This window comes from Rhea pennata, chromosome 5 (genome assembly GCF_028389875.1).
Source record: "Rhea pennata isolate bPtePen1 chromosome 5, bPtePen1.pri, whole genome shotgun sequence".
Classification (NCBI taxonomy): domain Eukaryota; kingdom Metazoa; phylum Chordata; class Aves; order Rheiformes; family Rheidae; genus Rhea; species Rhea pennata.
Window position 1 is genome coordinate 50,674,376 of NC_084667.1, and position 14,104 is coordinate 50,688,479.

General features: G+C 35.8%; 1 protein-coding gene across 4 annotated transcripts in view; it reads right to left on the bottom strand.

Annotated features, from left to right (window-relative positions):
- GALC (galactosylceramidase) overlaps window positions 1–14,104 on the bottom strand; it is a 48,394-nt gene that overhangs the window by 3,538 nt on the left and 30,752 nt on the right. For 2 of the 4 annotated variants that reach the window (XM_062577525.1, XM_062577526.1), the window contains exons 11-17: window positions 13,952–14,041; window positions 12,680–12,769; window positions 11,352–11,496; window positions 10,631–10,811; window positions 8,007–8,170; window positions 6,186–6,262; window positions 1,548–4,155 (exon numbers count right to left, since the gene is read on the bottom strand). In XM_062577525.1, coding sequence (XP_062433509.1) covers window positions 4,012–4,155; window positions 6,186–6,262; window positions 8,007–8,170; window positions 10,631–10,811; window positions 11,352–11,496; window positions 12,680–12,769; window positions 13,952–14,041 — 891 coding nt within the window. In that variant the 3' untranslated portion in view covers window positions 1,548–4,011. Of the gene's footprint in view, window positions 1–1,547; window positions 4,156–4,480; window positions 4,544–6,185; window positions 6,263–8,006; window positions 8,171–10,630; window positions 10,812–11,351; window positions 11,497–12,679; window positions 12,770–13,951; window positions 14,042–14,104 lie in introns of those variants that run through there. The other 2 variants (XM_062577527.1, XM_062577528.1) reach the window with 2 other exon arrangements.

Here is a 14,104-nt window from a genome sequence, read left to right on the forward strand (position 1 = left end):
TAAGTCTCCAAGTCCAAGTTCCTCTTTGACTGCTCTGCTGAAATTGTCAGCTTCAGCAGTAGTTTTGCACTATGCACAACACTCCAGAAAATGGACCCCTGACAAAAATTTCTGTCAGGTCAGTGAAAAATGATCACACGAAAATGTAATCATCCAGTTTTCTAAACATTTGATTCAATAGGGAAAGAGCAAGAGGAGAAAGACGGTAAGAAGCAGTTCAAAAAAAAAAAAAAAAAAAAAAAAAAAAAGGTAGATTCACAGAAAAGTAACGCACATTGCATTACGATTTACCTCAGTTAGAACAAACCAACTAGAAAGGACCCAAATATGCCTGTCCTCTAATAAGTCAATCAAACTGAAGTTTTATCTTATTGTCTTAACCAGTTTTTCCATCATCTATCAATTTGCAGTTTATTTTTAAGAGAGACACTGTTAACTGAGTAGATTGCAAGCTAAAATAGGTTGCACTCATTTATTACAGCAGTTCTCTTAGAAAGAAAAGGAGTTTTGAAAGAGTGCAATTGTAAAAGCTTACATATAGCCAAATGCCTGGGGGAGAGGATAAATAAGCAGGAGAAGGGACACAAAACAATGCTCAGGACAACTGACAAAAATATTTAAATATCAGATTTTATTTCATAATAAACTTTTGGTTCTCCCCCTGCTCCAAACTAAATCCTGAACTAGAAATTTACACTGAATAGAGGGAAGCTGCAAAAAAGAACAATCATACGTAGCTTATTAAAAGCAGTAATCTCCTATAATTTTAAAGCAAAGAGGTCCCAGTGTTTTGCATGAATTTTGAGGGGAAAAAAATAAAAAAAAAATCTTCATAATGGCTAAATACAAAGGTGGGACGGCAGAAAAAAGGCAACAGAATTGATTTTGACGTAATGTTTGTATAACTGAAGTGACAGTCTGTGATAAAATCCTGCTGCAGCACAGACTGCACACTTGTACTGATGGTAGTAAATACCCTAAAACATTGTCTTTAATAGCCAAGTAATTCATGCCTACGAGCTTGACTAGCTCAATGGAATTTCTCTTCCCCTTTTAAAGTTGAACCTTAATTAACGGCAGCATAGAGAGGAAATTTCAAGATAGATGCAAAATAAGATTCAACATAAAGAAGCCTCATCTAAATTTTAAAAATATATCCCAACAGCACTAATTGTTTCCATACCCACAGATAAAGATCTTCAGCTAATTTTTGCACGACCTTAGTAATCAGCAGTTTTGCATTACTGGCCTTTAAAAACAGTTTAATTTCGTTAACTAAGTACAAAGGACGCAAAAAGCAGCAAAGTATACATTCAGTTCTAAAAGAATTTAAAAAAAAAAATCAACAGCAGAAGCACTAACATATATGTTTTGAGGTATTTGTTAGTGAGAACTGCTTGGCTATTTGAAGTGTCAGAAAAACTCTTTCAATCTGGTTAACCTAATGTTAAGCATATTTACCAGGAATCACAACGGAAAAAAACTGTCAACTTTCTTACCAGAGAATACCAAGACCCATTTACAGAATAATTCTGCACAAACAAGGGTGTTTTTTTTTAATTATTATTACTATTTGTCCATATGGAATGATTAGTATTTATAATTAACAACATAAAATCACCCCTCAATGAAATGACTTGACAGCTTGTTATTGCCAGGCATATTACAACCTGCAAAGAGTGAAGAATTACAGACATACAAAGATGAACAACATTATATCATCATTAAATTGCTTACTCTGTTCAGAACAGTTTAATCCTCCAACTTCATAAATTAAGATTTGAAAAAAATAAAAATCAACACTTCAGTGATAAAATACATTGCATTTAGTACACAATGTAACAACAGTACAGTTAGTTGAACTAGTGCATTCAAAGGAGCTGTCCAGCTCTTTACCTTTTGAGTAACTATACCATTGTTAATCCCTTATACAAACAGAGCTTACAGCCCACAAAAGCTACCGGTCTTCCAGAAGTCTCCTACTGCACAAATTCACCCCACCTAAAAAACAGTTTATTCTGGAGAACCTTTTCTCCTATACTCATATTACTTTAACATGAGCACCTAAAATTTGATTCCTTCACATCTGGAGTTCCCATCTAGATGTCCTCTCTGAAGCTAAACTAGTAATCAACAGACCTGTATCCATACTTCAACTATCAGGATGAAACTGAAGTAAAAATTTGGCTTTCATTTCTCATTCAGTTAAATAGGTAGCTGCTTAAGTATTTGGAAGTTTTTAATAAGAGTTTTAAAATTTAGTGTTTTAGACTATTGTTCAAGGTTGCCTCCATGTATGAAGCTTTATGTAACAATTTGTAACCAGTAAATAGTGGTAGCAGTACAATTGTTACTGGTGAGGGGAAAAAAGTCATTCTCTTTATCTGTTAGAGATGAAATTTTCAGATCTTTTCTCCAAAAGCTAGTTTGGAAAATAATTTTTATAATAATTTTCCAGTAATAATTCTGATTATATTAAATCTATCCTCGATGATCCCTTCAGAGACTTGAGCTAATGCTTACTGGAATCAGCCTTCAAAATAATGAGAATCAGAACAATACTCAATATAATGAAAGTATACTGAAAATCTATTTCTCAAGATAAGGTATTCCCTGCTACTGATAGCTGCATACATAGTCTGGAACTACTTGCTGGTCAGTTAAACAGGAGTTGAATGTGAAAAGTTAGTGGATGCAGAAGGCAGGTTTTGTCATGGCAAAAACCTCCACCTCATTCAAACTGACCAACAGAAGAACAACAAAATTCAGAGTCAACTGAATTTGGTAAAGGGGTGATGAATATCCCTTTTAGGACCTCATTATATTTTCAAGGTATTTTTTCTTAAAAAAAAAACACTTGGTAAAATAACTTGGAAAAACAATGAAGTGAGCCATAGCAAAATAGAATCCCTCCCTCCCCCTTCCCCTAGGATTTGAAATTCCCTCTGAGCTTTACCTGAATAGGCTTAGGAAAAGTTTGAATATAAATAGGTTGCAAGTTCTTAAGGACAAAGACTTTTTTTAAAATCTTGTTGTCCTAGGTATAAAAGGAAACAATATTCATAGCCCCTCCACACTGTGTTAATACAATCAACCAAATTATATGATTACATGCAGTTGTGCTTCAACTATTTTTCACTCTAAGCCTCAGCTCCATCATAGGTGAAAGATGGTCACCAGAGCTTTTAGGAATAAAAGGCTAGTTTTATATTTATGTTAGATCACATGTGAAAGTGTTCTGCTTGTCAGCATCCATGAGTTGATGACACAAATGGTTTATCCTTTACATTGTGCAAAGAAAAACACAAGGAGTAAACTGCAAGTTAAAAGTTTAACTCATTTCAAACTCTTCATTGAAGAAGAGGTAGCTTAAAATTAAGGCACATCCTGCATTGCCTTATCAGCCATAAAATACACTTCCATTCCACTGAAAATATAATCTACTATAAGGCTGGCAATGAGATTTGGAAGAAGTAATCAAGTGCACTTGAAGTACCATATTGCCTAGTCTCCGACTATAGTAGAAAAACAGACAAAACCCTAGGTACATTGTGTAAAGGCAATTTGAGAACCACAGCCTACAACTATATGGGGCCACTGGCTCATTAGGCTTATCAGCATTTAATTCTGTAAGAGTGAAAGGAACGGACACAATCATGTAAAGTGTTAAAACTACAGCTTTAAAGTGCTTCTAAAGCTATCTTAAAAGTGAGCCAGGAAGTTAAGATCTTGGTATTTGAATAGATTTAAATCTATTAGTTTGTCTCCACCATTACCTTAAACTAAGATTTTCCCCTAACATTTGAAGGGTAAAAATCCCATAACAACTAGAGGATAAAGTTACAGTCAGGTTGCTACCTACTCAAGTAAACCTCTAACAAATAGTAAGGACAGATTTCGTATTCTCTGCCAACAGGTCAATCTCAATATAGTATTAAATTGTCCTCAAAGTTTGAACTGGCTCTGACCCAAAGTAATAAGAGAACAGGGTTCTCCAACACAAAAGCCACCTCAGCTGGCTTCAACATGAAAGTTGTCAAACTGCGCAAACTCGAAGGAGTGTGTTCCAATAGCAGCCCAGCCATTACTTGGTTCAGTGATGGTGACATTCTCCCAGAGTGGATAACCATTTAATAGCCCCGAAGCAGAAGTGCCCTGTTTAAAGAAAGGAAAGTAAGTTAGCTTGCTAAATTCAGGGACTAAATATGTTGGCATTGAGCCATCTCACATGGGAGACAAGATGATTAAATTCAGAAAGATGTTAAATGAACTTTCAATTATACTTCATATATTTTCCATGCAAAGATGCCTCTAAATATCCAGTGCCTATCAGCTCTGTGAAATAGAACTAATGCATTTACAGTGAATATATAAAAGGCTTATTTTCACCTAATTTAACAGCTTTGTAAATTCATTGAAGAATCTAAGGTAAATTGGATTTTCCTTTTGCATCTGTGTCAAGCTTCCTCAAACAGGCCAGTTGTCTTCAAGAGAGCAGCAAAGCTAGAGTCTTTTCTGGCGTATGATACATCTGGCATTTATTCTGCAGATTTAGGCAAAAGTCAAAGGACAAGAGATGCATTTTAGTTACTAACCTGAGAGGCGGAAGAGGGGACAGCAGAACTTCCAAACATAACATTGCCATTAATATTAAAAACAGTTTCAGTAAAGGCTACTTAATTTATCTTGCTAGTGTTTTCCACTAAACAGTAGTGGAAAAAAAATTACTCCAATTTACCTGCATTTCTTTATCTGAAAGACAATTATGAACATAAAAGCAAAGAATGTATTTCAAGAAACAATTATTTCCTCCTGTCAGTGTGAAAACTCTTCAGAGGGCTCTGCATTTCTGTCCTTGCATCAGAGACGTGCTTAGCACAAAACACTTCAATAGCACATAGAAGTCTGTAGCATAATCATTTAAAAACAATCACCATGGCTTTGTGTTTTGAACAATTTACATTCACTTTCAGCACCTCATTCAGACTGGCAAGCATCTCAGCCCATTTTACAGATAGTAATCAGAGTCATACATATAAGTGGGGGGGTGGGGGGTGGAGAACAAACTATAGTACTTATATTCTGGTGTACGCCCAAATAGGAATGTCTCTTTGTCTCCCAATGGGAGAGTACAAAACGTAAAAGTAAGCTTCTGAACACTCGCTTAACATTTTAGCATGGGAGAGAGACTTGGTGAATAGTTTTAAAGAGAGTTTGCTTCAGTCCTAGAACTCCTCAACTAGGATTCAAGCTCTCCTATACTTCAGCCCACATGCAGTTGCAAAAGTTACATTCCACAAGGGGATCCTACAGAGATACTTGAAGCCATTTCTGGTTTAGTTACATGCATCAATTCCCCAGTCAGCTAACTGCATGAGTGTACTAAAAGAGTTTGGGACCACTGCATTTACCAATTAACTAGGACAAACAGAAAAAAAAAAAAAAAAGGACAGGTTCCTCATCAGTTATGGCTCATTTCCACAATAGTATGTTTTGAGCTTTGTACAGGAAAGAAGAATGGCAGCTCCTCTCAGTTCTTCAGTCCTTAAGTTTACAAGGCTTTAGCATGCAAAAAAGAATGGATGGGAGTGACATTCCTAGAACTGGCTACTGCAATAGTTCCCTAACAGTCTTCAGAATGGAAAAAAAATCAAGTCACAATCTTTTCATAAGGCTAAGCAAGAGATTCAAAACTATCATGCATATTCGCAGCTTTCAACTCAACTCTGTAGTTTTTTTCTACACTCTCTCCAGTTTCTCAAGATCTCTATGATAAATTACAGCCAGCAAAGCTTTGTAAGATATTCTAATATTAGTTTTAAATAACAAATAGAAATATCTGTGATTTAGATAGAATCATAGAATCAGTAAGGTTGGAAGGGACCTCTGGAGATCATCTAGTCCAACCTCCCTGCTCAGCAGGGTCACCCAGAGCATGTTAGACAGGGTTGCATCCAGGTGGGCTTTCAATATCTCCTGACAAGGAGACTCCACAACCTCTCTGAGCAACCTGTTCCAGTGCTCTGTCACTCTCTCAGTGAAGAAATTCCCCCTCCCGATCAGGCAGAACTTTCTGTGCTTCAATTGCAAACAGATAGTCAACAGTATGCCAGAGTTTTATCTAATTTGTCCAGGACAGGAAGCGTCACAACTGGTCCTTTATGTTTTTGCCTGTGTCTCCTTACCTGGATGTTGAGAGTAAGTGTGTGCCATGCATTGGCCCGGACACCAGAGAGTCCTTTCATTAGTATTTCTTCTCCAGCTGCAAAACATGCTCAGGTTAGCAAAGCGTTACTTCACACCTTTGCTATAAGGCTGATAGCTTAATACCAAGCCAGTAAGAGGAAACTAAGACATGATTTTCAAAGGTGTTCAGAACCAACAGCTTATGGATTTCAACTGCCGCATGAAGGGCTTAACACACAAACCTAAACCCTGCACAATCAATGTCATTCTCCTGTTTTTTTCAGGACTGTTTTACCACTGAAATCTGTAAGGGTCAAAAAGCTTCTGGGGTCTAAAATAAGGATTCCCTATATTAGGAATATAGGTCCATAAAGTTTGACAGTAGCTATTGCTCTGCTTGTTCCACAAGTCTCCTTGCTTATGTATTAGTTCCATTTAAAATAAGTTTTGCTTTCTGGAGTTTGAGATGCCACATCAACATATTGCTTAGTTCTAGTCAAAATTTAACCTAAGCAAAAACAAACAAACAAAAACACATTAAAAAAGTGTGACTGACACCTGGATGGAAGACATGAAAAAAATTAAGTACAACAAGTAGCATCTTCAATTATTCAATAGTGGGCCTGAATATTAAATTAACTTGCCGCTAGAACTATCTTCTAGAAAAATACAAAGATTGCTGAAAAGTTGTGGAGAAAAAAATTATCATACTGCAAAACCAGCATCCTAGTCTGAAATAATGAGCTGGTTAATCAAACTCCCCTCATTTCAACTAGGAAAATTACTCTTGACAGCCTGAGAAACTAATTGGGTGATGTTGCCATGTCCTATTAAAAATAAATACTAGAGTCCATCCTTAATGTAAGTATAGTTTTATAAAGTTGAAACTTAAATTGTTGTGGAGTTAGATTATTGTGAATTTTCCTAGGGTCCAAGAGTATGTTAAGAAGAGATAATGTGAAGCCTTTTCTATGCCATCTATTCACTGTAAAGAAAGAAGGAAGGGGATGGGGGTGGGGAGAGAGAAATAAGGAACAATAGTTATCAAGTAGAAGAGAAGAATACTTTTAAAGTCCAGTAGTGTAGTGTGAAATTGGTTGTTAAATTGCATTTAAGTCATTAAATTGCATTTAAGTTATCAGGAATCACTGAAAATTATAATTTATACACATGAAGCAACAGGAAATATGTTTTTAGCAGTTTTTTCAAAGTTAAAAAAAACCAAGAAAAAAATTTATAGCCATTGCTCAAGTATATTAAAACATCAGTCTTTCATATGTCTGTCAAGTGCTGTACAGGTGAACATAGGAGTTCTAGCATTACAAGTAGAACATGCTCTGACTCCACTGAGCTAGACTGACAGAGTATAATGAATAACTTGTAGAAACAGTAAGCCACTCATCATCTGAAATAAATGCATGGATATTGATTTACATTGCTAAATGAGACGGGCCACTGCTTTTAAAGACAGATTTTCTTTTTAGGTGCAGTGTAAGAATCAAACATTTCTCAAATTACCACCACTGTATCAGAATATTTACAAAAAGCAAAATAAATTATCTGAACTACTGTTAAATAGGTTTTGTCAACACCAAAAAGATCCAGAAAGCTGCAACTGATTAGTGTACCAGCCAGTTGCCTTCAAATGTGCCATGTGCATACAGAATATGACCCTCATTAAAGGGCAACAGGTTGAATTCACAGTGATGGCAGTTGAACTATGAAATCTGCATTTTTTTAAAAAAATCTTCAGGTTTCTAGAAGGCTTTCAAGGCAAAAAATCCATATGTTAGCATGCATTTTAGCAAACAGTTGCTCACCGAGGTCACCAGTGACTCTGTAAGTGCCATCTGCAAATACCCAGAAGAAAACTCCTTTGGTACTTCGAACATATATCCCACCATTGTCAACTCTTCCTGCAACAAACACGCCTCCATCAGGTGATTTTTCTATGTAGATGTCACAAGTGACGGTAAAGTTTTCCCTGTAAGCAAAGTGTAGGTGTTTTAATAAACAAAGAATGGATTTTGAGCAGGTAGTAGGTAGAATACTCTTTTCTATACAGTATACCAACCTTCTTGAGGAAAGGTTTAGCCACCCTAATTGTTACCAACAGCTTGAGACGTACAGATCCATTCTCAGTTATTACTATACCTGGAAATCCACAGATATATCTTCTAAAGAATTCTCCAACTCAGAGATCAACAAAAACATAAGCACCTTGGCAGCAAGTTAGTCTGTTACACAAAGGTTTGGACCTCCACAAAAAAAAAAAAACATTCAGGTCTGCAAAATGAGTTAGAAACTACTTCTTTAGACAACTAAATTAAATCCAAGATTTTAGGCCACAGCTGCTAAAATCTGATTTTCATTTCTCTAGGGTTTTTAATACAGGTCAAATCTTAAGCAATTCAGATCCTTCGCCCAAATAAATTATTGAACAGTATTAAACAAATTGACAAGTAGTTAAACTAAGTTAAAGTCATTTGATTTTACTGTGCAACAGCAATACATGAGCACAACTGTAAAGCACCAAGTTGTGCACAAAATGATAACTGAAGAGGAAGATAAAAAAAAATATATCACCAAGCAAAGGGATCTCAGAACAATCAAATGGCATCTAGAAAATTTGCATCGTTTTTCTTTTCCTTGAAGTACAGATCCCTTACAATAAAAAAGTATTCATTTATCTTATTAATGTACAAACTAAAGGAAAAAAAAAATCCCAAGTCTGAAGTGACTTGCAATAAAATGGTGTTAACACAGATACAATCTATCTACAGATTCAGGTCAACCATGAGAGCAAAACATTAACAAATGCAGGAGAAAAAGTGCAGAGCTTTCACAACACAAGACTAAAATCCAAACCAAAGAGAATTAAATAATCCTGAACTTAAGTCATGGTAAATTGCTATTAATGACTTAAGTCACAATCCTCACCCTATAAATAAATCCAGTGAAAGATTAGTTCAACAGTGCAATAGAACACAATAAAACTGGAAAATATCAACCCAGATCAAGAAGAGCCTTAACCTGGGATGAAGCAAACATATCAAAGGGTATAGAATTGAAGATTGCAGTTAGGAAAAGTTACAGGTGTATAACATCTATATAGGAGTACATAGATGTAACTGAAACAACCAGCTGAAGATTCAAAAAAAGCTTTGTTATGAGCACAGGATGAAAGCTCAGAAGGAAAGGAAAATGAAATAATAGGAACTCTGGGGCATTTCAGTGCAAGAGTCTAAGAACATAGACTACAAAGAGTTTTAGGGATCATTGAATGTGATCTACTCACAAAGGGGAAGTTGATTAAGGAAGAATATAAGACTGACTAACAGAACTGTAGAAGAAAACATCAGCTAACTGAAAAACAACTTCCAACTAGAAGATGGTGGCATACGTCCAGGCTTCAGGGCAAAATGATCATTTGGTCAGGCCTGAAAATAGATAGGTGAAGCTTGCTCTGAAGAAATGTTTGGGGGATTAATGATCTAGTCAGAATGAAAAAAAAATGGACAGAATGGTTATGTGAGAGTATCAAAAGAATTTAGGCTAGACTTTTACAAATCAAAGAAATAAAGCCTTAAAGTTTACCATTATTTACTACTATTAAACCTAAATATTTAACAGGCTCTTTACCATTTTAATACTAGTAAAATTATGCTGGAATGTGCTATTTGATCCCAAATTACCACCATCAGAGCTCCAAGAAAGAATTAGTCATTACACCTGACCAGTAAAGCTCAGTTACATTTACACAGAAATAAAACTGTTCTCTGTAGTAGGTTAATCAAATCCACACAGTTCCAGGGATTGCTCAGAAGATGGCAGTCTACAACAAATATAACTGAATTAACTCCTACATTATTTCATTGATACAAGATTGATCAAATCACTAACAAATCAAGCTTTACATGGACAAGCAAGATCAATTTAAAGTAATTTAAACTGAAGCAATCTTTTGTCCCATTTAAAAAAACACACTAAAACTCAGTGCACACTTCAAATCATGATTCTACTCCAGTTACTACTTTGACTTGGTCTTTCTAATAAGCCGCCCTGTATACACCATTCTCAGACAGCTTGAACAAATAATGTCCAGCAGGATATGAGAAAAAAATTTCCAATAGGAAAACACTGCAGCACAGGAAAAGGTTACCAAGAGACATGGTAGAATCTCCATCTTTAGAGGTGTTGAAGGTTCATCTAGACAAAGACACAGTTGATATGATCCAATTGCACTGGCAACAGCCCTCTCTCAAGTTGGGCTTGATGACTGAAGGAGACTTCCAGAGGTCATCACTTACGTGTCTACAGATGGTTTGAATGCATAAACCATCTGTTCAAGAGAGATGAGGCTGGCGACAGATGAACCAACTATAACCCAGACGAGTAAGGAAGACATCTTCCTAGATATCACCAAAAAATAGTGTTTACATACCACTTAAAATTTCCTATGATACTGATGGTTTGGTCTGCATCAGAAGACCAAGTGATGGGTCGCTGAACCACCACCTGACGGAGGGTGAACACATGATCTCCTGGATCAGAAGTGTTTATGAAGTACTCAAATACCCCTGTCTGATCTGCAAAATTTGGAGCTTCACTGAAAGGTGGATTACCTGTTTAGAGAACAAAATACATATTAACATCAAAACAATATTTTTCTTTAGGCTACTTTTGCTTTCAAAGAGTTCCTCTGAAGATATTCTCCACACCCCTGACTCTGTCAAAGCACAGACTCCAAAACTGATCTAAGCTTGGGGATTGGAAGGTTTTGTTGGGTTTGGGATTTTTCTTTTTGTTTTGTTTAAGCAGGTCCCAGTTTTTACATCAAAAAAAAAAATCTTCCCTTTCTTACTTCCAAAAAAATACAGTTATGAGCTGTATCATTTATATCAAGAATTTTAAAACTGCTGGTGGCCACCCAGTTAAAACACAGTATTAAATACGCCTTCTTGCAAGTGAAGTATGCAGGCGTAAGCAGTCAGAGAAGCAGGTATAAATAAGCAAAAATAAAATACATAGGCAGATTACTTTACATCTCATAAGCACACATAGATGACTCAAATACAACAATTGTTACAGTCTTTCTATCTGGTGACTATATCTGTGTGTAAATTAAGTAAATTAAGTTTCTAGACCAGAAAATTCAGACTTACGAATATCAAAATCATCTTTGTAATTAGAAGGAAAAGGCTGAGATGGTGGAGGGTCTGGACAAATACATTTTTGCCCTGTCTTGAGCGTGGTTAAAGTGTAGACTTCATCCACATTTAGATCTAAAGAAAAACTTCCCTTCCAGACCTGGAATTAAAGAAAGCCCAAGTTAGAGGGAGGAAAAAAAAAAAAAAAAAAAAAAAAAAAAAAAAAAAGCACAAACAAACCCAAACACTACTAAATAACAACATATCCAAGTTTGAGTTAGGAGAGATCCTTTTAAGTCCTAATTTAAGGTAAAAATCCTATCTTCTTGCCTCAGTGTTTAATTCTTTCAAGCTATATTCAAAACTATTCCCCCAGCCTCTTTTTCCACATAAGCTTGCATACGGCCAGTAAAGTTATAATCAAATAGGGCAAATGAGACAAGCTTTAATTATGCAGTTAAAGCGTGAAAGACTAGGAGTTCTTGCAAAAGAAGAGGAAATACTTGAAATTACAGACAGACTTCTAGGAATACTCATTTATGGGCAGGGTTTAAGTAAAGTCACATGCAAGACAGAACATTCCTTGCTTTTAAAAAGGGCCATTTTATCAAAGTCATTAGTGAATAATTTGAAAAAGTGCATTTTCATCAAGTTTGAGAGGAAATCTGTATTCTCACTACTTTGGGGTGGCACAGATATAATTTCAGAGGTTCTTTACTCCAGAATATTTTTTTCTAAATGCATCCAGAGAACATGCAGGTCCCAAAAGGTTTGGGAAAGAACATATGCAGAGAGGCTAGAAGGCTGGAAGGTTAATCAGGCCTCCAGGCCAGAAAAATACTATGATTATGATCTTGCAAATCCTCCTGTAGCATGAACTCCAATGCTAATTCAGACTAAAACTAACACCTAGCAGGTGAGTGTAAATAAGGTTAAACTTGACAAATAATACTTGGGTCTATCATACATTTTATTATATTGCTAATGCACAGGCTGAGAATACAATAAGGTGGGGCAGGAAATGAGAAAAGATCATACTAACACATTTGAACCAAATAATTACTCTCAAACCACATACCTGTTAAAAAGCAGTGATGCATCAGCACTGCACAATTAACATCACCAGCATTTATGGATAGCATGAATACACACAGAACACCATGAAGTTTCCCTCTGAAGGCACACTCAGATAGGCCCAATACAAGTCACTTTTGATTATTCTGCTATAAGGAATACTACTTTTTACTCTGTAATCCTATATTCTAAATTAAAGAAAAAATAACTCTTCTACTATCAATTCTTAAAAGCAAAATTACCATAGAGTATTAAAATGGATGGTTTACCTTTATAGGATGGACTTGCTGGAAAAAAGTAGAGTGTGCAGATTCAAAACCAAGCCTAGAATGCCACACTTGAAGGGTCTTCACCATATACTGCAATAAAACATTTAAAAAGTATTAAGTCCTTTAATATTTGCCTTTAGAAATATCCATCCCTTAAGGGTGTCTACCTTTTGATAGATCTACTGATCTCACGAGAAGCCACCACTCCATTTCAGCCAGCCATTACATACAGATTAACTTTTTGCAGATGATGTATAAGTCTTTGTCCCAACATGCAATAATACCGCTTATGAAGATGGAACACAATGCAATCAAACACCTTTACTTTTTCTATTAATCAATGACAGCATCCCCTTGATGCAAACCCTCAGCCTACTAGCAACCAGGCTGAGACAGTCTCATGCTAATTTTGCTTTAATGAGACAACAAATTTAGTTCTAGGTTCTTTGATGTTCATTTTTGAACAGCCTATGTTGCCTATAGATCTCCAAATTCCTGTGATACCACAGCATATCAACTACACTGGTTACTGATTTTAATCATACACAATCCCTGATATTTTTTTAATTATCCAGAAGAACGGTGAACAAGGTCATCTAAAGTTTGATTTGGATAAACCGTTTGATCCTTCTCCCAAACTTATCACTCAGATACTTTTCCCAAGCAAACCATTTTATCACTTCAGTGTGCTGTTCAAAATATCTCCTCCTAATGAAGGAAAACTTATGTCACTAGAAATCAGACTCCAAATATTTAAACACTTTCAGCTTCTGAGCAGCAATTACCCAAAACAGCTACTAACAAAACATACTCAAGTATATGCTATCAGAGCATTGTTCACAATTCAGAGAGCAATTCAGTTTAGTGAGACAACGAAACCCAGGAAATTCTCAGAATCTCTCTCTGAGGAATGGAACAATATAACTTATTATGTACAAACAATTGCAGCTACTCCCCTGGAAAGGAGCTGATGGCAACTAGTAAAGTCATGGCCATGCTAGCCTGTCAAACTACGTTAGCATGTCAGAACAACCAGCCTTGAAATAAATCCCAAAGGAAAAACAAATCCACATGCATCTCTATTCTAGGGAATATTTTTCCTCTGCACACAGATGATTAAAGTGTAAAATAATACTTCTAAAAATTCAGTTATAATATTACGTCTCATGGTAAAAGCAAAAGTAGAATGCTTTAAACTTGCCAGAAATATAACAGCCTATAGATAGTCACTCACTTTATGCTAGTGATCAGATATATTCAATATCTACTTACAAAAGACCCTGTGAGGTAGAAAGTTGCTCTCTGAGGTGACACATTGAAATGAGGCAGTGGAGGCCTGATACACTGAGAGTGATTACGACTCTGGAAGAAAAAACAAAGTAACAGAATAAATATACATTTCATTTCTGGAATTCATCAGATACT